The 23522-nt window shown below is 41.2% G+C and overlaps 4 protein-coding genes, 1 long non-coding RNA gene and 1 other non-coding gene across 15 annotated transcripts; 2 read left to right on the top strand and 4 right to left on the bottom strand.

The window, feature by feature from the left end:
- Positions 1-520: 520 nt before the first annotated feature.
- Positions 521-4598, top strand: LOC112289487 (tRNA (cytosine(38)-C(5))-methyltransferase 2). Of its 3 annotated transcripts, none has more exons than XM_024534727.2 (11): positions 527-704; positions 981-1058; positions 1242-1352; positions 1633-1726; positions 2069-2187; positions 2386-2508; positions 2668-3148; positions 3492-3583; positions 3726-3833; positions 4111-4175; positions 4294-4598. In XM_024534727.2, the coding sequence occupies exons 1-11, from the start codon at positions 633-635 to the stop codon at positions 4382-4384; spliced, it is 1434 nt and encodes a 477-aa protein (XP_024390495.1). In that variant the 5' UTR covers positions 527-632; the 3' UTR covers positions 4385-4598. The 3 variants fall into 3 exon arrangements, with proteins under 3 accessions (XP_024390498.1, XP_024390495.1, XP_024390496.1); XM_024534728.3 differs by having other exon boundaries at positions 548-704; positions 990-1058; XM_024534730.3 differs by lacking the exon at positions 981-1058 and having other exon boundaries at positions 521-704.
- LOC112289885 (uncharacterized) lies at positions 4160-5858 on the bottom strand. The gene is made up of 5 exons (XM_073537861.2): positions 5778-5858; positions 5333-5419; positions 5129-5170; positions 4975-5037; positions 4160-4872 (listed from the first exon to the last, which is right to left on the bottom strand). The coding sequence occupies exons 1-5, from the start codon at positions 5856-5858 to the stop codon at positions 4615-4617; spliced, it is 531 nt and encodes a 176-aa protein (XP_073393962.1). The 3' UTR covers positions 4160-4614.
- On the bottom strand, positions 5722-10124 carry LOC112289486 (pentatricopeptide repeat-containing protein At3g09650, chloroplastic). Of its 2 annotated transcripts, none has more exons than XM_090254579.1 (4): positions 9991-10124; positions 8754-9607; positions 7100-8586; positions 5722-6988 (listed from the first exon to the last, which is right to left on the bottom strand). In XM_090254579.1, exons 2-4 carry the CDS (start codon positions 9009-9011, stop codon positions 6568-6570), a joined length of 2166 nt encoding a protein of 721 aa, XP_090110705.1. In that variant the 5' UTR covers positions 9012-9607; positions 9991-10124; the 3' UTR covers positions 5722-6567. The 2 variants fall into 2 exon arrangements, with proteins under 2 accessions (XP_090110705.1, XP_024390494.1); XM_024534726.3 differs by having other exon boundaries at positions 9850-10123.
- LOC112290076 (U1 spliceosomal RNA) lies at positions 5725-5883 on the bottom strand. The gene has a single exon (XR_002972039.1). It is a non-coding gene; the product is annotated as a U1 spliceosomal RNA (small nuclear RNA).
- Positions 10004-12609, top strand: LOC112289489 (uncharacterized). 4 transcript variants are annotated; one of them, XR_002971887.3, is made up of 6 exons: positions 10004-10143; positions 10329-10677; positions 10828-11034; positions 11479-11574; positions 11882-11983; positions 12217-12609. It is a non-coding gene; the product is annotated as an uncharacterized LOC112289489 (long non-coding RNA). The 4 variants fall into 4 exon arrangements; XR_002971886.3 differs by having other exon boundaries at positions 11857-11983; XR_016505676.1 differs by having other exon boundaries at positions 10329-11034.
- Positions 12565-15036, bottom strand: LOC112289488 (AP-3 complex subunit sigma). 4 transcript variants are annotated; one of them, XM_090254580.1, is made up of 8 exons: positions 14878-15036; positions 14599-14641; positions 14372-14433; positions 14142-14238; positions 13906-13976; positions 13499-13590; positions 13267-13347; positions 12565-12826 (listed from the first exon to the last, which is right to left on the bottom strand). In XM_090254580.1, the coding sequence occupies exons 1-7, from the start codon at positions 14944-14946 to the stop codon at positions 13275-13277; spliced, it is 507 nt and encodes a 168-aa protein (XP_090110706.1). In that variant the 5' UTR covers positions 14947-15036; the 3' UTR covers positions 12565-12826; positions 13267-13274. The 4 variants fall into 4 exon arrangements, with proteins under 4 accessions (XP_090110706.1, XP_090110707.1, XP_024390499.1 ...); XM_090254581.1 differs by lacking the exon at positions 12565-12826 and adding an exon at positions 12889-13048; XM_024534731.3 differs by lacking the exon at positions 12565-12826 and having other exon boundaries at positions 13061-13347.
- Between the last annotated feature and the right edge of the window lie 8486 nt (positions 15037-23522).

The raw sequence follows: 23522 nt of genomic DNA, 5'->3' as shown, positions 1-23522 counted from the left end.
ATTACTTACAAGTTTTGAATATTGTTTTCAATGATTGTAGTAAAAACAAAACATCTACCATTGCCCTTGGATTTTAGATGCAAAAAAGAAAAATATTTAAGTAATTGTTTAACCATTAACGTCTGTTATCTAAAGTAATAAAAGGAAAAATGACTCAAACCCTAAATCCATCTAAAATTGATTATATATTTTAAACTTGTGTAATTTATAACGAAAAATCATTCTGAAGTAATCATCTTACGAATGGATTTGCCGTTTTAGTGCATTCATTTAATAAATATATTCCAAAATATAAAAATACTAAAAGTAAAGATTCCGGGCACCAGCCAAGTCTCATGAAAACTACCCATGACCCCCACTGCCGTTTCAAAAACGACTGCTGAGCCTGAGCACATATTCTAGTCGGCGAGTGACGTGGAAGATTATGCAGAGTTGGCATTGCCAACTAGGCGGAAACCCGAACCTCTGAAAAACATCGTAGCTGGCGAACGACGTGGAAGGTATTGCAGAGTTGGCATTTCCAACTGGGCTTATTTTTCGGCGGCGTTCTGCTTCTTCTCCGTGCTCTTCATCCAGTTCGGTGACTTGGAGGTTGCGATCGGCGAGGTCTGTGCGGCTGCAATTTGCGGGGAATGCTGGTGGCGATGGCGGACTTGGAAGGCCCGATGCGGGTTCTCGAGTTCTACAGCGGTATAGGCGGACTCGTACGTATTTCTCTTCGGTTTTTTCTCTTCTAATTCAGTGGCTTACTGCTGAGTCCAGGGTTGTGCAATTACGTAAACGTTCTGAAAACATATTTAGTGTATAAATTGTTGTATTAAATGTGAAAGTTTATGCTGAGGCGCTTGCGTTCGGGACTAAGTGCGTTAAATTTCATTTTTGGGGTGGTTAGGCCAAACATCTTGATGGGTTATTTATTCAGGGTTTAGGGTTTAGACGTTAATACGTTAACTGAACGCTGGTAAATGCCGTTTGTCTAGCTCCAACAGCAAAAAGAACCTGCTTCAACCCACGCAAGGCTTAGGAGTTTAATTTCGAAAACCTTTTCCTTTAAACAGGCCAGTGCTTACAGTTGGACTTGTAACGTGTAGTCTTTTTTTGGCTTTTAAAAACAAATCTATGATGAAAGTTTAAGAGGATGGTTGTTCAGGAACAAAGAGCAAGTGTTGATTTAATTTAAGTGAAATTCATTCAAAAAAAATCATTATCAAGGTTTAGTAGCGCAACGCAATTTGTTGCAGAGGTATTCTTTGCAAGAAGCGGGCGTGGAGGCAGTGGTCGTGGAGGCTTTTGATATCAATGAGGTTGCCAATGATGTATATGAGCATAACTTTGGACACCGCCCCAGTCAGGTGAGTGCTTTTAGGCTTTCATATATGATGTTTGGGATTCTCAGAAGGTTAGACAGTGCAATATGGCATAAATATTGTGCAAACACCAATGCTTGCTCTGAGTTTTTTTCAATAGGACGATTCTCTCAAGGAAACATTCCCATCCGCCCTTCTATCTGAGATTGTGGTCTGGTGCATTTGAGCAACCTCCATTATAGCTCAGTCTGTGTACTTAATTATCATGTTTAGCTTAAGTTTTTTCTGCATTATCCCTGTTATTAACGAGGTGATGGGTTTACAGAGAAATATCCAGCGGTTGACTGTAAGTCAGTTGGATGCATACAAGGCAGACACGTGGATAATGTCTCCGCCGTGCCAACCCTACACTCGGCAAGGTGAATTCCTTTGCTGTTGTTGGCTTTCGTTTCTGACCCATTTTTATGTATTGCGGAGCATTATTTTGCTTAAATATGTGTTGTCACGTTGTAGTTCAGTGATCTCCTCTGCGGGGACTTTTTATCTGGTCTTATTTTCTAAACGAGGGGATTAAATTGGGATATCCTGAACTGTATGGCTAAGAATACACTTAATCTCATTTTATGAAGTATACAACGCTCTGATCATAGATCGGGGTCTTGAAAGTGTCCAAGAGAACACATGAGGGTATTCTTACACTGAATCCTGGCAAGCAGTTGATGTTTCATAACATTTCTCCTCGGGATCTGAGAAGGTTGCAGGCTTACGAAAGGATGCTGGAGATGCTCGTGCTTTTTCATTTCTCCAGATGCTTGAAATGCTTCCTCAAATGAAATTTCCTCCAAATTATATACTAGTTGAAAACGTTGTTGGATTTGAGGTCAGCATGGACTCGCTTGAAACTCCATCGTCTTTTCGAAAGTCTTAGAATTTTCTCTAAAGATCAAGCCTGCAAAAGATTGGGAACAAAGTACACACTGTATTCAAGCAATACATGCCGTAGATTTTTCTTATTATTCGCGGAAACGATGTTGCTTTCAAAGTTTCGTTTTCAAGTGCCTAACCCATTTGAATGCAGGATTCAATCACGCATGGTCACCTCATTGACATGTTTGAAGACTTGGGTTTTATGACTCAAGAATTCATCCTCAGCCCACTGCAACTGGGCATCCCATACTCTCGTCCGCGTTATTTTTGCTTGGTAAGTAGATTCGTTCCTCAGCAGTAGCGCAGTGATAGACGTTCTATGTTGGTATTGACAATCTTTTGTTAACCATTGTTGCGACTTTGCAGAATTGTTTCCAATTTCTACTGTGAATACTATGAGAACCTGATGAAAATATTACCTGGAATGATACAGGCGAAGAAAAAGCCCAAGAGTTTCGTTCAACCTGCTTACAATAACTCTTTACTTTGTGAGTTAGGGCCTCTTGTTGAGTTCGTAAAATTGCAACTTGAGGACAAGAGTAGCATACTTGAGGAGCAAAGTTCCAAAATTTTGCCTACTGTTTTAAGCACAGCTGTTGAGACCAGTGAAGGTAGCCAGCACTCCTTCCGGAGGCAGCCACTGTTGAAGATGAACGAACCTATTATCGATCCAGGTGTTTACTGTAGACCCGTGAGTGATTTCATGGAAGAAGAACCCTGCACGTCGGATAACTTGGGTGCACCTCCTTTGCTGAGAAAATTGATTGGAGATCATTATGAATCTTTAGAGAGCGAAGCGGTGATTACAAGATCTGAAGATGAAGGAAAATGCTTTGACATGAACATGTGTGCTGACAAGTGGGAGCTTTACAAGTTGCCATCATCTGTTTTGGAGCGATGGGGTGATTGTTTCGGTATATCTTCTGGACTTCATCGTTTGAATATTTTAATTTAATAACATTATTCTCCCATAATGTTGTAGAGTATCACGAACTATTTCCAGCAGTTCTGGGATATTATCATTTAGTGGATCCGATCGGTTTCAAGGCTCATGTAATAAGCAGTTGATTACAGTGTGATACTATGTTCTGACAATCTCTTCTTTACTGGTAAGGGATAATTAGAGGTTGAGTAGATGGTGTTGTAACTCCGTACCGCTCAAGTTGCACAGTTTAATTATCGATGTGAGAGCATCTAAGTCGAATAAATTAATTTTGAAAAAACTCTGATCCAGTGAACTTCAATAATCTGCACCAGATATGGTTACCAAGGACTCCAAAAGATGCTGCTGTTTCACCAAAAGCTATGGGTCATACGCAAAGGGTACTGGCTCCGTACTGTCGACAAAGGTAAACTTCTGCTAGTGGATAATGACCTGATATGTGCAATCTTTCATTTGGATAAATTGGTTGCAAAACAGCAACTGAGATTACTGTCAACTGCTGTATTGGTTTGAAATTTGCTAAGTCTAATAAGTCTGATTCATTGCAGAATGTCTGGAATGATGGAATCAAATTTCAGAAAGCGCTCATGACCCAAGATTTGCCTGAAGGGGTTTCTCTTAATAGTCTTGGATTACGCTACTTTACTCCTAGAGAGGTGAGCTACGTTAGTGTGGTTCCTGTTAATGCTTTTTACTCTGTTCGTGCTTCTTTTCGACAGTGTCGCCTTTCTTCGTCGCCTTCTTCTTTTTAAGTTAAAAATGTTAATTTTTTAAAAATTGGACATCTTTTACTATTTGATTCTAAAATTAAAAATTAAAATTTTTCTTTTAAAAATAAATAAATTGAACCTTACACAATTAGTTGAAGCTGGAGATGCTGGAGGTACTTTTACATGTTCAACGTACTCAATTCATGAAATTTTTATTTGGCAGGTAGCTAATCTTCATTCGTTTCCTCCGGAGTTCTCATTTCCAAGCCAAGTGAGTTTGAAGCAAAGGTAATTTTTATTTTCATCAAGTGTGCTTATCATCGTAGCTTTTGCACTTTCTAGAAGTCACAACCATGATGATCTGATACTGCAAATGTTTTAATCTTATGTCTGCATGTGTGGTCAGATACGCATTGCTTGGGAATAGCTTAAGTGTGGCGGTGGTGGGTGTCCTCCTCCGGTACCTATTCTCTGAACCCAATCAACTCGTCACCTAGAGCCTAAGTCAGCTCTCAGATCCCTGAAGTTATGGAAAGCGCTGTTATTACAAATTTATCACTGAAAAGGTGGTGAATCGGAGAATTTAAAAGGTCTGAGGTTTAAGGCAGTAAACTGAGCGTCAATTAATGAGCTTGCTTATATCACGCCGCAGTGGTCTCGAAAACACAGATGTTCCAATTGAATCTGAAATGCGATGGTTGGTTCAACTGCTTTATGGTCTCCGATTTTATTCATCATCGTTATCATAGTCATCGTCTGAGTCCCTTTGAGGGGTAGGAGGTAGAGGGGGTGGCTCTATCCAAAATCCGGGATACTCTTGAAGAACCATGAGGGTGAATTTTTCGTCCACAACTATCATCATCTCATGTTTCCTGCTCCTAATGCGCATCATCGTCAGGTCTTCTTTGCATTCTATCTCTCGAACTGCACTGCGTACCATTATTATCAATGCTGGGATTTCTGTTGTATATTTCTCTGCATGCTCCTGCCAGTCATCCACATATGAAAGCTTAATGCAGATGTAGTATCCTAGCACAGTTTCAGAGGAGCAGCCTTGTGAGCATGTTTGATGGGTAAGTTCTCATACCACAGGTATAGTGTTTCGCAAGATGTTGCCATCCTGGTCAATAAGGAGAAGACCTATGATATCCTGCATAACGAACACAAAATTTGTGAACGGAACTTCTATGTTTATTAATGAACGCTAGAGTATCCGTTTGTTATTTGAAAAGAATGGGCACCTTCTGGTTGAGAATCCTCCTCAGTGCTTTTTCTACATCTCCCTGCAATCCCACCCAACATCCAGTTCTTTGGTAGTGACATACAAACTTAAAAATAATTTATTCGCAATATTCCTCTTTCCATCAAACACGGTTAGACCTACACTGTAACACAAAAGATTAGAACTCAATTAGCTAAGCTGTAATAGTGAGCTCGCACCATGCCTTTTCAATAATTCTGGTGCTATCCAGAAACTGGAAATATTGCCGTGGTTGAAGCTTGCAACGTGAGTCGTATTCTTCAGCTCTTTTCTAGTCTGCTCAAGCAACTCCTGTCAATCAATCAGCTCTTGTATAGAGCACCTCCGATCACGAAGACCTACAGAGTAATTACTATATAAAAAGACAAATTTCAATTCCTATAACCCTAGTTAGGGTTAACACTTGCCAGACAGTTGAGGACCGTTTGTAGGAGACACAACTTTTATCCTCCTCAGTGCTTTTTCTACACAAACTTGATGCCCACACGTTTGTCTGACAACTGGGTTAAGATAGTTACATTAGGGACTAATCGGTTCGTTATGAGAGTTTATTTGTCCTAATTCAAGATTGAATTGGTGGGGGCCGCGCGAACGCGAGCCCCCGCTGCCACAAATTATGACGTGTATGCCTCCCGTAGGAAGATACTAGAGTTACCCGGCTCGTTGTGCAATGAGGCAGGCTTCTCCAGGCCATCCACCTTCCTGATCATGGATAGACCCCGCCCAGGTAAGTGACGAGTTAGTCGCACACCCGTGATATATACCCAAAGTCTATGCTTCCCTTCGGCAACTAATATGGGTTATATCGTGAGTTCCGACGCGTATGGTGTGTGCCACAACTGCAGATGGGTTCTGTTCTTGTTTAGCCTTTCATACGCAATCACCGTTGCGAAGCAAAACCGACTGTATCCAAGTACACTTGAAGTAGAAACATAATATTGTTTTGATTTCTATCCATCATGGTACATCCTGCAAGTGCAAGAATCATTCATTAAATGTAACGGTTTCGTGAAGGGGTGCTTCTCTTCACGGTCGTTCAACATAGAAAACTGTCCTTGGTATCCGTGTGTGTGTTCGTGTGTGTGTTATGGGTCTCGGTTAGCCTACTGACCACAGAAAAGACGATTTTACAAGCGGAGGCTAGCTGCGGATGGGTTTCTGAACATCGTGGCAACGGTGTCTCATGATCTTGTATTGTACACCTACAGAAAGCTAATAAGAAACCTATGGGGTGCTGTGCATCTACATAAAGAATTGTGGGAATGAATCGTGGGATTGATCTACTACAGTTAAGGTTACAATCATCTGCCAGGAGTTATAAGATGGTGCCCACTTTTGAAAGCTTCCAGATTACAAGCCCCTCGATCCCCACCAAACTTTAGATGGTCGGCGGCTTCACACTTGTTGCGACGATGAAGACTATGGCGAAGGTTTCCAATCGTCGGCACTGTAGTATTTGTTCGGTAGGCCAAGCCAGAACTTGAACGCTTCCACAGCATCCCGCTTCTCCTCAGACCTGTCACGACGTCTCTGGGAAGCGTGCTTGCCCGTGTAGAGATTGGAGTAGAGTTCAATAAAGATGCGCTTGTATTTCGTCTTGTTGGCTGGAATGCCCTTCTCTTCCATACATGCCACCACTTCCAGCGCTTTCTGGAAGTACCCTGCTCGAACGCAGGTATCCACGAGACAATTTAACAGCACTTCATCGGGTTGCAAAGGATTCACTTCATCGTCAGTTCGCTCCTTGATCTCCTTCCACAGGACTAAGACCTCGCCTAACATGCCTCCCAGAGCGTATCCTTTTACCAGAGTTGCGTATGTGAACGCCGTAGGTAGCACTCTGCAGTTGCATTAACACCAGAATCAAAACTCAATCTCATAAACTAGGTGTTCTCCTTCAAGTAAAGGAAGGTATATATTGAAGCTGGATTAGCTAAATGCATAGGCGTACCTGTCTTCCTTCATCTGAAGAAACATCCGTTTGGCGTCTGCCACGCGACCATTCCTGCAGTAGCTGTCAAGGAGGACGTTCCAAGCGACGGCATCCGTCTTCATTCGGGGATCGTTCCGCATCTCCTCAAACACGAGATGCACCTGCTTTGGCTGACCATTTCGTCCGAAAGCCTTCATAAGAGTGGTGTAACTCACCGCAGAGGGAGAAATTCCTGTCTCCCGCATTTTCTTGAAGTAATCCAATGCTGCCGCGTTGTCGCCCGTTTCAATACATCCATTGATAAGGGTGTTGTATGAGACAACGTCCAGAGCAACTCCAGCCTCCTCCATATCCTTCACGACTGAGTGCGCTTTCTGGAGCTTCCGTGCGCTGCAGTATCCCTTGAGTAGGATGTTGTACGTGATTACATTCACAGGAATGTTATGCTTCAGCATCTCCTGCAACACAACGGTCGCTTCATCCATAAGACCCAGCCGGACGCACGAAGAGATAGCCGTCGTGTAGGATACCTCGTTCGGGGAGCTCCTCGGGTCCTTGTCCATCTGCATAGCTAGCAACGTCCGCATTGCATCGCTTCTCCTCCCTTTCTGTACATACCCCTTCATCAGAGTTGTGTATGTACGAACGTCGGGGCGGAGGTGGGCGCCCCACCAGCTTTTGGATTTCGTCTTGGAGTCATTACCCTGTTCTGACTTGTCTTGCAATCTCCTTAGAAGCGCTTCCGCCTCACGAAGATCCCCTAGCCCGACGTAACCCGCAATTAGAGAATTCACAGTGGATTCATCTGGCATCACCTTATTCTCCACCATTTCGTCTGGCAGGCTCTTGAGAAGCTTCCGTTGGTCACATTTCGCGTACAGCTTAATCAAGGTATTGAAAGTAATGCTGTCTGGCTGCAAGCCACATCTGCGCATGGAATTCATGAGGTCCTCGCCTTTGGCTGCAAATCCTAGCGTCGCGCACGCATTCAAAGCTGCATTGAAAGCGCCAGTGTCAGGTCTAGCCGACCTCACATCTATTCCTTGTGATTCTGCTTCTTCGATAAGTCGGCAAACTTCATCAAAGAGCTCCAGAGCTAGCAAGCAGTCGTCCACATGCCTTCCTAACCTGCTCACAACTGCACTCCACACCTTCACCGACGGGTAAATGTCCATCTCGAACATCAGATTAAGCACGTTCAAAGCGTATCGAGCTGCGCCAGAACGAGCAGACGCCAGAGCCAGAAGACCTAAAGAGTCGCTGTCCAATAAATCGACTTGATTATTTTTTCTGAGGTTAGTAAGGACTTGCTGCGCACGCGCCAAGCAAGATGGCACACCGCGATGCGAGAGCTGTGCAACCAGTCGACTCGTGCACTGACGGTCGGGAAACTTTCCTGATCTAGAGAGTAATTGCATCACCTGCCAAGCCTCATCAGTTCGTCTTTGTTTCAATAAGTCCCTCATTTCCTCGATCAAATTGGCATCGTCGTCCCCGGTCCTCTCCTAACAATTGATAGAATTATAGGTTATGTCAGATTCTTGAGCTGAGAACTCGAATACACAAAATGCTCCAGAACAAAAATGAACAGTAAACAGAAAACAAAACACTTCCTACATGATGGATTGATTGAATGTTTCTGCAGCAACGGATAATGGGGTTGAATTCGTACCGTGTGTTTGGGAGCGACGTACTTCTCCTTCGAAACTTTCGCTGACGAAGGTGGCAGGCGAGAACGGGAGGCGGAGGAGTTACGAAGGTGAGAATCTCGGTCTCCCTTGCGAATTGTGGAATCCAGGTAACCGACATTGGAAATAGCCCCAGCAGGAAAACGAGTCAGAATTGGGCTTCGGCTACAGAACGACGATTTAGCAGCGAGTGATTCTACTTCAAGAGGGCTGATAAAATTGCAGGCCATGGCGGCCTCCATCCTGCCTACTCTGCTGTGCACTCTTTTTCACGCCCACATCATGCAATCATGGGTGAAGATATCCACTTTGTCGCCGCTGCAGCTCTTGTTAAACTCTAAGGCAATCGCCCTCCTATCAAGCTCCAGAAATCCAAAACCTCAAATTCCTCTACTGCGAAAGCACTGCACTCAATTTAGCTGCGACTGCTAAACCGCATAAGAAATGTGGTAGCCAATTCCATATCGGTCCATGTCTTCATAGCAAATCCCAAACCTTAAAACTACAACCATATTGCATCCCGCCTGGGTGGAAAGGCGGGAGGCTGCCACCACACACAGCTTTCACAAAACGACCTCATGAAATCTATTCGCCAGAATTAAATGGAACCGCAATTCAGTCTTTTGCGCTTTTTCATAGGGGACGCAAATCTCTTTTCACAAGCTCCCCACACGATGACTCCTGGTCACGGAGCATCCACACTCCCTCCGAGCGCCATATCGGCATCGCCACCTCCGCGTTGCCCACGTCCATTCAAATATTCCCCGCTACAGATCACCAGCTTCAACGAACCCAAGGCACGCAGCGCCATCTACTCATGTCCGTGTGCAGGCCCGACCTGTTAATCAAAGAAGCAGATGAAATGTAAATGATAAAGAACAGCCCTAACTGTTGTAGACTCCACAACGCTGTGACCTTATCCGTCGACGGGTCCTGGGATAGTACCACTCTTTTATCGGGTGGTAAAGATGAACGGACGACTAGAATTAATGTTAATGATGTTAATGACCTGAACTAAAAGCATTGGCAGCGATAATAGCACCCGACCCACTGCTGAAACTCAGTTTTTACGTTGGTCACCTCTCAATTTGCAACGGATGTCGCTAATCTCACAGTTGAAAATTCTCTGGAGTCTGTGCATGCCTATCACTTGGTTTCCTATCTGGCAACACCCACGCAAATGAGAGTGTAACGGACGCCAGAGACTAGAAAGAGAGCTACCCAAAGCAATTCAATCTGGTTTACGCGGACGGCGATGTCTTATCGTGCCACTTAGGGCGGTTGCAGAGCACATTGCCTTCAAATGTCGCCAAGGAGAGAAACGCGCTCCTAGCGCACACTACAGGGGATTACTGCATCACCTCCGCGTCCATTGTACTAATTCGATACATTCCCGCCTCAGAAACCCTATTCATGATTGTCTCATATCTATGGTCAAGAAATTGTCGTAGATGTTGGTGAAGCCATTACTCTGCTTAAGGTCAAGATTGAATGTGCAGCATATTTTGTGCTGCAAACTGAACACTATTCTAACCTTGCCCATGGGTGTGAAAATGTAGGGAGAATGTGGACGAGTTTTATCCAACAGCACCAGCAATTACTTCCTCTCTTCTGTAGCACGAAGAGGCAGAACTTAGTGGCACATATTGTCGGTTACAAGCACACCCCACGTGGCTTGATTGTTCATGCAAGACAGGAGAAGTAGATTGCATTGAATTACCCATTAGCATGAAGAAGAGATTTCAAATGACTTCTCGGCAACTGATCTGATAGCAGCTCCGTGGAGGAGAAGTTTTGCGTATTCGCTGCGCGAAATTTGTCTTGTGGTTGTTCCGTTGTCTCATGTAGCGACGTGTATTCGGAACTGTTTGGGAGCACAAATTGACGACAAAGGTCCATAAATTTTGGGTACGGTTTTCCCACATCTCTAATAAGAGGAACAGCGAATGGCCCTGCCTTTGACCTAATTAGCAAATTTTTATATTTTATTTTTGAAGGCATCTTTTTTATATTAGAAATTACGGAGTACACTGTAGAATTGTTGGTTTGAACTGGCAGATTGGAAGTCAGAGTGGGGGATCGTCTCCATCAAGCCAAATACCTTTTGATGGCTAGACCGGTTAATGTATTCATCAGAATCGTGATATAATTGAGATGAGTTCGCATGAGCTTGGATGCCTGCCACATAACATGACTATCAAGAAAGTTTGTGAACATTTATGGAACTCTCAAGAAAGAAGTTCGATTAAGGTCAACCATCTTCAGGTAGTGAACTAATAACAGCAACTAATTTGACAATAGCATCACACTCCCCCTTAAGATTGATTACGGAGGATTTTTAAAAAAAAAAATTCAACTGCAGTGTCTTTAAAAGATATGGAATGTTTGCTTGGAGAACTAAAAGTTTACAGCTGTCGCTTGTGATTTTCTGAGAGTTTACGCGCGTCAATGTTGGCAGATTGATGGTGTTTCTGAACTTTTGTTGAGTGTGAGGCAGCACGTCACTTTTAGTCTGAGATAAAAAATAAAAAAAAAAAGAAAAAAACAGAAGCCATTATTTGCCTATTTATTTCTGATTTATGTATATGCTCTGTACAAAAACAAACTTTCGTATTTTGGTGCCTGTTCAGGATTTAGTTCTCTATAGTGAAGGTCGTCCCAACATCCATTTCATATGGCTGAAAATCAACGTCTGCATGTTTGTTGCAGGGGGGGGGGGGATGAGTTGCCTGATGATCAATGAACTCGATGCTGGAATCAGACGATTCAGTGTAAATTAGTGCGAGGCATGGGCAAGTTCTACTGGTGAGAGAAGAACTTCGATTCTTTGATTCTTGCTTTTCCTGACTCCCGTTTCATGCAGCTCAACAGTGATTATTGTCTTTCTTCTCTATTATTGATTGTGGTTACTGCGATTGTAGGCTGTCATCAATTGATTTAGTTGACACTGTAAATCAAATGTGTAAGAAAGATGGTCTTAGTGAAGCTGATATTGGTCATGTCATCGACACATTCCCTAATCAAGATACCATTGCTAACATATGCTGCACCTCATTTTATGATAGTCTTTTTATTACTTTGAAACAGCCCTGAACCTTTATGGCGCTCTCAGATCAAGGACATACGACAAGCACGTCTTGGAGGTACTTTTGGTGCCTGATGTTTTCCTGTACAAAGCTTTCCAATGCGAGAACCAGTCAATTTTTATAAAAAGGTAATTGTAATTTACACATCTATGCAGCATGTATTACCAAGAATGTTGCTTTGAATTTAGGTTGATTCCAAACGCTATAAGCAGTGGGGATATTAGGCGGGACCAGACTAGTTTTTTGAGCAAGAGGATGTCGCTTTCGTAGGCATAAAAGGAGCCATTTCACCTCGAAATACATGACAGATATTTGTTCTAATAATTCACTTAAAAGCTAATACATCTTTCGGGGTTTGCAGTGGGTTTATGAGATTGGAAGAGCTGAACAAATTGAATCAAGCTTCTTCGGTGTAAGAAAGGTGATGCATCTCTTTCGGAGTTCACAGCACCAGAGGTTTGCATTCTGTTCAAACATCAACTCTAAGTGTAGCGAAAAGTTAAGGCCGGAGGTGCCGTTTCAACAAGGATTCGTTGGTTTTCGGATCAGGAACTGATGTTTTGATTCTGGTTTGTCCCAGCAAAATGAAGAGGATGTCTTCAAGGTTGGTCACGAACTTATAGTACAGTAGAATGTGATAAGTATTATGCAGTTATCAGAGGACTCGGTGAAAATATCAGCAGGTCCAGAAGGCCGTATTTCTATATCAGCTTTATAATCATCGCCGCAAAAGGCCCAATTGTATATTATTTAATTGGTTCGGTCACAGAATGTGAATGCTAATAATCTTGCAAGAAACACTGGCTTGTTCGCGCGGTTACTATTCTAAGATTACGAAAGAATACTCAAGTTTGTTACTGGTCCCAAAAGAGAATGTGCGGTGTTGAAATGCTCATTGCAAGAACGAAACTTGTTTTGATCTCATCGTTTGGATGAAATAATGGTGCCGGGGCAGCAATAACCTGAGTAACCTGCAATATTTATAATTTACATGATGGCAACTCCACGATTTCATGAAACTTTGCACCATCGGTTCAAATAGCACTTCTTTTCGATTTAATATCTAGTTCAGCTGGCCAAAAGCTAGAAGGTAGAGTTTACTCAATACTTAGAAGATACTTATGAGCTGCATCACTTACTTGGAAGATAATTATGAGCAGAGTAACGGAACCAATAAATACGAAAATAATGTACTGCATGGAGGATGCAAAACTAAGCAACATCAAAATTTTCTCAACTTGAAATCGAGTAATTACAGCCAACTCTAGTGACAGCAATGCACATATGCTACATTTTCATTAACTTCGCCGGTGTCATCAATTACCAGGTTTACCAGACTCCATATACACTTGTAAGAATGAGACGTATTCTAGCAGCATTGTACATAGTAAGTCCACTTCCGATGCAGTACCTCCAGTATCATGACCGACTGTTTTTGTAGTGACCGATTCCTCTAATGTTGGCAGGGTTCAATTCTCCTACACGCTCCAACCTGAACCATAGATGACAACATTAAAGAGCAATTTATTCCTAAAATCCCTCAAAACAGAACAAGAACAGACGGCGCATAAAACTGTCAACTAGTATCCGACATGCACATCCAGTAAATGTAATATTCCAACCAACTGTAAATGGATGCTTACTTCCATATATCCTGGACGGCCTTCATGACTTCTGCAGAGCTAGTCTCCACAACCTGACCACCCATAACAATCTCATCCAGGATTGTGTGCACCTGACACATTCAAAAGTAGAAGGGTTAACGTAACTAACTAAGACACAAATATTGAATAGTGATATAACTTAGGCACGATGTAACACAGAAACGATTGAGACTGAAAAGAAGATCATCATGGCATATGCACCGTAAAGACACACACATGCACACATTTATTAGTCTTCATACAAGATTCCACCAATCCTGAAGTGGAGTCGAAAAATTTGGTTACGCGCTATCCATACTTCATCAAGTCTATTGCTGGTGAATTGAAGTGGCATTTCTCATTGTTTGTGATGATCAAAACCAAGTTCTAACTGAGAAAGTTCTTACCTTGCCGAAGTTGTAAACTATATCAAGCTCACAGACATTCTTGAAACATCGGTCCAATGTCTCTACAAACACTGCAAAGTTCCAGAAGAACACTTCGCTGAAAAGATTGACAAGCAGATTTGGGCTAAAAAAATCATAGATTAATAGCTTTTCCTCTGATCCTAGCTTCAAATGCATTTAGTACTAGTAGGATAACAAGGTAAGGTAGAATTAGAATCTCTCTTCAGAAAACATACCTTGAATTAGGTCGAGGATTCCCAGCTCGCTTTCGGCACTGTCTATGACAAACACAAAGTAGAGGGTGGCAAAATGCTTGTAGACTAACTTCGTATCCTGACATATGATCATCACTTGCTCAGTAGTCTTACAATACTAACAGACGCACAATCTCAAATAGCTTCGGCGGCATCATCAAAAGGAGGAAAAAGATGGTGACGACCAAAATATGAGTATGAGAAAAACTCACAGGTCCAAAGATGTCATCAGCTTCTACAAAGCTGCACAGGTTGCCCGATCTGCTGGATAAGACTGCAAAACACCCCGACACGAACGAACATGATTATCCAAATAAATAACCCTCTGTTTCCTTGACCTAAAAGCCAATACTTCCAACATCGAAAAGCGTCCGCAAGTAAAACATCGCTACTCCGAATAACATGAGAACTACCCAAAATTTTCAACATGCAATCTCACCTGAATAGACCACACGCAGAATTTCTTGCTGCCGCTCCACACTCTGTCATCACGCCATATGAACCGATCATTATACAAACACAACATCACTTCTCCCCAAAAAGCTAAATATGATCACATCGTGCGAATTCACGACGTAAATGCAACGTTACTTGAAAATTAGCAATGTCGATTGACTAGTAGGAGGGTGGCCATCAGACATAACATCAAAAAATGCCCAGAGCATCAAAATCTGCAGAAAACCTCGTAAACTCAAGAGCGAAAGATACAGATGCGCACCACATGGTCGTAGAATTTGGTGATCCTGGGCTTCCCTTGTGTGTTCATGATCAAAGCCGCGAGAATCATGGTGCTCGCCCTTGACCTGTGCTCTGATCCTCCTCGTTGGAATTCACTGCACAGCCCTGCTGCTGGATCGCTCCGCTCTCGAGCAATCCTTCGAAAACTCCGCCTTTGATGACAACCTGAGACAGAGTTTGAAGCCGACGGAGAACTTCACCGGGAGCGGTTATTGAGGGATGGATATGGTGCTTTGATCCGGGTCCCGGTGAGAAGGCGGCGGGTCCGGGTATTTCAAGCTTTTCATGAACCAGTTCGTGTAGAAAGTAGGCTGTTTTACGGGGTAATTAGAGATAACTAGCTAATTAATTGATTGCTAAATGAAATTTTGGGATTCTTCTGTTCGTGAGTGAAAAGTAAAATCAACTTTTTTAGTTAAGTGTTGAGATAATCTTTACCTTGATAGAAATTTTTTAGCATACGTTTTTTTGGTTTTGCAAAACTCCATCCAAATTGGGATGGTAAACTGATCTGTTTAAAGACGAATAATAGATGATTCATCTAAGTCGATAGACAAGTAGGTTGTTCTCTATTGACATGCCCAACTTGGGTTACCTCTCATTGAGTTGTTCCTCATTAGGATGTCCCTCTTCCATGTATAGAATATATTTTCTTAATACAATTATACTTGGTTTTTTTGTTTTGTATGGTGGAGTTAGTGCCATACAAATCAAATGGGTTTTTAGCCTAGATAATGGAGAAGGGATAAGTTAGGTTTTTATGATTTATCATACTTCAGGGTTGTACAGAAGAATAGCGCAGTTAACTTGCAGCATGATGTAGCAAAGTCTTCTCAAAACCTTTACAAAGATTGTGCAAATTGGTGGCAACATAGAGGCTATAATAGAATCATATTAGAGATACTTTAAATTATTGCAATTGAATTGCTTTGTTGTCAATTATGTAAAATTTGCCTTGAGTATATCCTTCTAAAAATAGATAATAGAAATAATTATTTTTTTATTAATATGATTAATACATTTATTTAAATAATTTTATATAATGTTCACAAATTTTTGTTACAAACTCATCTATAAGATCTATATGGTATAAATTTTAAGTTACTCTAAAGATTCAAATCTAAATATATATATATATATATATATATATATATATATATTTTATAAGCCTTTTTATTGAAACATAGAAATTAAACTCCACACAAGCAAGTTAGGACCAACAAGGTTGCACTTCACAAATCAAGTGTGGTATGAGATAATTCTTTTCATTCCAACCTCTTGCTTATATTCTTGTATCAAGGTACCAAGTGTTACAACCCATATGGGATATCACCTAGGACCAGCCCTACCCTTGTACTCTAAGGCACTATGGACCAGCAACTAACATTATGGGATATCCCTAACAATACATATATTCTATTTGACCATTAGCAACTACTTGAAGAGTACTTTCTTTCAATACTCCCACTTTGCTATTGGTCAATTACCTATCAATCCTAATGCCTTACCCAACATGTTGTGTCTTTCTCTGACCAAGGCTTTTGTCAACAAATCAGCCAACATGCCTTTGGTTTCACAATACATCATATCAATAACCCCCATCTCTATCTTCTCTCTTATGAAATGATGCTGAATATCAATGTGCTTGGTTCTTGCATGATGCTTTGGATTCTTTGCAAAAGCAAGACATCCTTGATTGTCACACCTCAATGGAGTGGCCTCCAATTGCATAAGTCCAATATCTTCCAATAACAACCTCAACCAAATTGCCTCTATTGCTCCATGACTTGCTGCCATGTACTCCGCCTCCATTGTGGACCTTGCAATGGTTGGTTGTTTCTTACAATTCCAAGATATGGCTCCCACTCCAACAAAGAACACATAGCCCGTTGTTGACCTTCTATCATTTGCATCTCCAGCCCAATCCGCATCACAATATCCATGTAATGCAATACTATCTCCTCCAAGACATAATTTGAGGTTCAAAGAGCCTTTTAAGTACCTCATGATTCTCTTGATGGTTGCCCAATGCATAGGACCTGGTTTTGCCATGTGTTGGCTTACCACACTTACTGCAAATGCAAGATCCATCCTTGTGCCCACCATTGCATACATGAGTGAGCCTACTGCTGCTTTGTATGGTATGCCTTGCATTTCATGCTCCACTTCAGCATATTCCTCATCCGTGAGCTTCAACAACTTGAAGTTGGCCTCCAAAGGGGTTCCAATGGGCTTGCAATCTCCCATGTTGAATCGTTTCAACACTTCTTCAATGTACTTACTTTGGCTCAATGTGATGGTCTTTGACACTCTATTTCTTGTGAATTCTACACCCAAACAATAGTGGAGCTCTCCCAAATCACTCATCTCAAATTCTCTCTCTAATTTCTTCTTCAACCAATCCAATCTTACCATTGTGTTGCTTAAGATGATTAAATCATCTACATAGAGAATCACAACCAGCAAGAAGTCTTTGACTTGCAACACATACAAAGAATGGTCAGCTTCACTCCTTACAAAACCTTCATTCACAAAGAATGAGTCAATACGTTGGTACCATGCTCTTGGTGATTGTTTGAGTCCATACAATGACTTCTTCAACTTGCAAACAAGGTTGTGTTTGTCTTGTTCAATGAATCTTTAGGGTTGCTCCATGTAGATGTCTTCTTCCAATTTTCCATTCAAGAATGTTGTCTTGACGTCCATTTGGTACATCTCAAGGTCCATTGCTGCTCCAATTGCTACAATGGTTCTAATGGTGGTGAACTTGGCCACGAGTGCAAATATCTCATTAAAGTCCACTCCAGCAACTTGTGAGTAGCCTTTGGCAACCAATCTTGCCTTGTACCTCACAATATTGCCCATAGCATCTCTTTTGGTTCTAAACACCTACTTACATCCAATTGCTGAACGATTTGGTGGAAGTGTAGTCAACTTCCATGTTGCATTGTCTATAAGAGATTTGTACTCTTCTTGCATGGCACTCTCCCACTTCATTGCATCACCACACCTCATTGCATCACACAAAGTCAATGGATCATCAAGAAGAGCAACATTGGCATGGTCTTCACTTACTTATGGAAAGATGTGATTCTTCCACCATTCACCTTGTGGTCTTCTTTCACGTGTTGGATATCTTCTTTCATGCAAAGAAGATGAGCCTTCATGCACCTCGTGCTGCCTTGTATGGCTCATGGAGTTCCTTCTCTCACTCCTTGGGTTGGTATTCTTCATCTTCATTCTCTTCATTGTCTTTGTTGTATCTTGCTGGAATACAACTCTTCATAGTGTTGGGCTCTTCTTCATCTATATCTTCACTTTGAGAATGTTCTTCTTCATCTTCTTATTTGTTTGTTGGAGTTGAAGATGTGTCCACAAACACACCACTACTCCCACTTGGACACATCTCCCACTTTTCACTACCACTCTTATGCTCCGAGAACTCTACATCACGACTTTTGATGATCTTTTTGGTATCTAAACACATGAGTCTATATGCCTTGGTGCCTTCACAATAACCAAAGAATATATATCTTGTGCCTTTTGCATCAAGTTTGCCTCTCATACTATCTGGAACCTTGGCATATGCAATGCATCCAAAAATCCTTATGTGAGATATGCAAGGTTTCTTACCAGTCCAAGCTTCTTGGGGAGTCATTCCTTCAAGTGTACTTGTGGGACACCTATTTCTTGTATACACGGCATTTACCACAGCTTCCGTCCAATACTCACTCCAGTTTTTGAGCATGAAGCATACTCCTAGCCATTGTCACGGACATACATATAATTACCTATATGAATAGATAAAAGTATGTAAAAGTAGGTTAATTGTGTAATATCTTCTAGAGAAGCTTCTTAGAAGCTTCATAGATGCTGCTTTGACTTTATAGGAGTCTATAGTTGACTTTTAGGTTAAAAACTTGGTCAACAAGTTAGCCATGTGCCACGCATGTTGGAAGCTTAAAGAACAAGCTAACTACGTGGTCCATCCATAGAAAACTTACCTTGCAAGCAAAGGCATGTGGCCTAGAAAGTCAACATATATTGGAGGTCTTATAGAACATCGCCACGTGGCTTCTAGTTAGATAGTATATATAGAGGCAAGAGTGAAGCCCTCTTCACTCTTGTCAACTCCTTTCTTGCTTCTAGTCTAGTTTCAAGGGTCTCTAGTTTTCTTATATTTTGGCAATAGCCATTCCAGTTTCTTTCTTAATATACATATTTTTATTTTGTCCTATTTCTTTTTGAGAAAAGTCTCACTTACTCTTTAGCTTTCATCGAGTTCTTGTCCCTGACAGATTGACAAGAGTACACTTACAATATCAGAGCTTTGTCTTTTCTTGATTAAGAGTGGATTACCCCTTTTTCTTGATAAGACATAAGCGCATTAGAAGTTGCGGATTACCCTCTTTTAAACTGATATTGTTCTTTGTATTTTCTTTGTTATCAATTCCTCTCTTCTATTTGTTTTGAGCGTTGTTAGACATCTTCTCTTTTCTAAGTGCTACTATGGCAGAGCTTGTTGAAATGAAGAGTGCAATGGCACAGATGCAAGAACAATTGAGGGAGTTAATGCTTGCGATGCATCAACTCAATTTACCACCACAAGGAGCAACAAGAATGGTAGGAAGTGAAGATATAGAGATGATTGGGGCTGCTTCAACATCTGCACCAAACCATGTCCCTTCTCCCAGAATGGAACACCCTTCGAGTGTTAGAGAACCGAGAGTTGCCTTGCCCGAGAAGTTTGATGGTACCAGATCCAAGTTTCGAAGATTCATCAATCAGGTCCAACTAGTGATTGAACTTCAACCCCAGAGCTATCCAACTCCAGGGTCACAAGTAAGATTCATTGGTACACTTCTTTCAGGTTCAGCATTGTCATGGTTTTCATCTTTTCTTGAACGACGAGATCCAATATTGGATAATCTGGAGGCTTTTTTGGCGGAGTTTCGATCCATGTTTGGAGAACATGATGCAATTCGTGTTGCAACCAACAAGATCCGTATTTTGCGACAAGGCAATCGATCAGTAACATTATATGCTTCGCAATTTCGACAACTTGCAACTGATATCAAGTGGGATGATGCTGCACTTGTGAGTCAATTTCTCTACGGATTACAATATGAGGTAAAGAAATTGATGCTTAATTTACCTGATCCTCAAACATTGAGTCAAGCAATTGACTTTGCTGTGAAGTGCGACAATCGACTTTTTGAATTTTGATCCGAGAGTCGCACAAGTGGGCCTCAACGTTACTACAATTCAATGGCAACACCGACGTCTCCTCAACACATACCTTCGGAAGTAGAGGATATGCAAATTGATGTGGTACGTTTCAAACCTCTTACTGAGCAAGAAAAGTCTCGTCGTCGACAAGAAGGATTGTGCTTATATTGTGGAGAACCTAAGCACACTGCTCAACATTGTCCAAAGAAGCGACGTAACTACAAAATGAGGAGTACGGCTGTCAAAGAAGACAGTATGTCGGAAAACGAGTACGTCCAGCTACAATAGGGACCGTGCGGCTGGAATCTTGTACAACTTCTAATAAAGGTCCTATCCTCTCCTCAAAACCATCTCCTTGTTTTATAATAGATGTGCGTTTAGGACCTAATAATTACAAAGCCTCTGCCTTGGTAGATTCAGGAGCCTCATCTTGTTTTTTAGATGAAGAATTTGCTAGATGTCATAGAATATCATTAATACAAAAAACTAAACCTGTACACGTAGAAGTCATAGATGGTCGTCCGTTGTCTTCTGGAGATGTAACTCACGAAACACTTCCTGTAGATGTAGTAATAAATGGTCATAGTAGTTGCGTAATTTTTAATATAATTAGATCTCCCTCTAATCCAGTAATTTTAGGCTTATCATGGTTAGAAAAGTATAATCCTCGAATAGATTGGATTTCTCGTAAACTTGATTTTCCTCAGAGCATTAGTAACAGTTCTATTAACCAAGTAAAAAACCATGAGTCTAGTATAGTAAAACTCACACCTATAGGTGCAAAAGCATTTATACACGCAGCAAAAGAAGGATCAACTTTTGCTATTTATGCTGCACCTATTTCTGAAAGCGTAAAGACTTCAAGTGGCATTCCAAGTCAATATCAGGATTATCAAGACGTTTTTGAGAAAAAGAATGCAGATATTCTTCCTGAGCATCGCCCATACGATTGTTCAATCGATCTCAAGGAAGGAACTCAGCCACCATTTGGACCAATTTACAGTTTATCGCAAGATGAGTTGGCTGAACTCAAGACATATATTGACGAGAATTTAGCGAAGAATTTCATACGCCATTCAAAATCTCCAGCAGGAGCTCCAATTTTATTCGTAAAGAAAAAAGATGGATCTTTACGAATGTGTGTTGACTATCGAGGACTCAACAAGATCACAATCAAGAACAGGTATCCATTACCTTTGATATCAGGACTCCTTGACCAGTTAAATCAAGCTAAGATCTATACAAAAATAGATCTAAGAGGAGCATATAATCTAGTACGGATCAAAGAAGGAGATGAATGGAAGACTGCGTTTCGAACCAGGTACGGGCATTTTGAATATAATGTCATGCCTTTTGGACTCACGAATGCACCAGCTGCTTTTCAACATCTCATGAATGATGTATTTTGTGAATTCTTAGACAATTTTGTCGTCTGCTACCTAGACGATATCCTGATTTATTCTAAGAATGTTGAAGAACATGAAATACATGTTCGTCAAGTATTACAAAAACTTAGAGATGCAGGATTGTACGCCAAGATGGAAAAGTGTGTATTTCACACTACTCAAGTTGACTTTTTAGGATACATCATTTCAAATGATGGTCTTATGATGGATTCTAAGAAAGTCCAAACAATCATGGATTGGAAGATTCCAAAGACTGTGAGAGATGTCCAATGTTTCTTGGGATTTGCCAATTACTATCGGATCTTCATCAAAGACTTCTCACGAGTTGCAGCTCCACTTACACGCTTGACTAGTAAAGATAAATTCCAATGGAATCAAGAAGCGGAAGCAGCATTTGAAGCCTTGAAGACATCGTTTGTCTCTGCACCAGTCTTATATCGTGTTGATTTTTCCAAGGCATTTTTTATGGAAACAGACGCATCGGATTTTGCCTTGGGTGCAGTTTTATCACAAATGGGAACAAATGACAAACTTCATCCGATAGCTTTTCATTCAAGAAAATTCTCAGCAGCCGAGATCAATTATGAGATCCACGATAAAGAACTTCTTGCGATCGTGGATTCCTTTCAAGAATGGCGTCATTATCTAGAAGGTGCTTCTAGTCCAGTCACTGTGTATACAGATCACAAGAACCTCGAGTATTTCATGTCAGCACGCGTGTTGAATCGTCGTGAAGCTCATTGGAGTATGTCTTTGTCAAGATTCGACTTCATTATCACTTATCGGCCAGGAAAACAACAAGGTTTGTCCGATGCCCTGTCTAGACGTTCTTATTTTGCACCAAAAGAAGGAGATGCAGCTTTTGAGCAACAAAGAACGGTCCTCTTGAAACCGGAGCAATTTCATCTCCGAGCAATGAAATCAACATTGACTGTTGATTCAACTTTTCTCAAGCAAATCCAGTCCAGTATGTCCTCAGACCCTCTTGTTCATGATATCGAGAATAATTCTTCCAAGTCTCATGATTCTTCTAAGTTCGAGTTCAAGAATAATCTATTATATTTTGAAGGACGCCTATATGTTCCAGAAGGAAAAGCACGTTTGCGTGTTCTTCAAGCACGTCATGACTTTCCAGCAGCAGGGCACTTTGGATATAATAAGACTCTGGAACTCATATCAAGAGATTTTTGGTGGCCACAAATGTGGAAGTCAGTCAAAGACTTTGTACAATCATGTGATATTTGTTCAAGATCAAAAATTCCTCGACATCGACCTTACGGACTTCTTCAGCCATTACCTTTACCAGAACAACCATGGTCTTCTGTTTCTATGGATTTCATCACAGATCTTCCAAACTCAAGATCTTATGATTCTATATTTGTGATAGTAGATCGTTTCACCAAGATGGCACATTTTATGCCATGTACAAAATCTATCACAGGTGAAGAAACAGCTAAGCTTTTCATTGATAATATCTATCGCTATCATGGATTATCTAAAGATATCATATCGGATAGGGGAACTCAATTTGTGTCGAGATTCTGGAGGACTCTTTTCAAGATTTTAAAAGTGGACATAAAGCTATCTTCAGCTTTCCATCCTCAAACTGATGGACAAACAGAGCGCGTAAACCAAGTCTTGGAACAGTATTTAAGGTGTACCATCAACTACCAACGAGATGATTGGACAAACCTTCTACCATTGGCAGAGTTTGCTTATAATAATACGGTACATTCCTCCATGCAACAAACACCTTTCTTTGCCAATTATGGCTATCATCCACGACTTGATACTTTTGATTTTTCAAAAGTTGATAATCCTGCAGCAGAAGATATGACAAATCGGTTGTCAGAGTTACATGCAATAATGAAAGCGCAGTTGAAGAAAGCTCAAGAACGACAAAAGATAAATGCAGATGTATATCGTAAAGAGCAACCACAACTCAACGTGGGTGATAAGGTATGGCTACTTCGTCGCAATATCAAGACCA

The sequence above is a fragment of the Physcomitrium patens genome, chromosome 12 (assembly GCF_059467195.1).
Source record: "Physcomitrium patens ecotype Gransden chromosome 12, ASM5946719v1, whole genome shotgun sequence".
Classification (NCBI taxonomy): Eukaryota; Viridiplantae; Streptophyta; class Bryopsida; order Funariales; family Funariaceae; genus Physcomitrium; species Physcomitrium patens.
The sequence above is the reverse complement of the archived record's forward strand: the minus strand, read 5'-3'. Positions and strand labels throughout refer to the sequence as shown.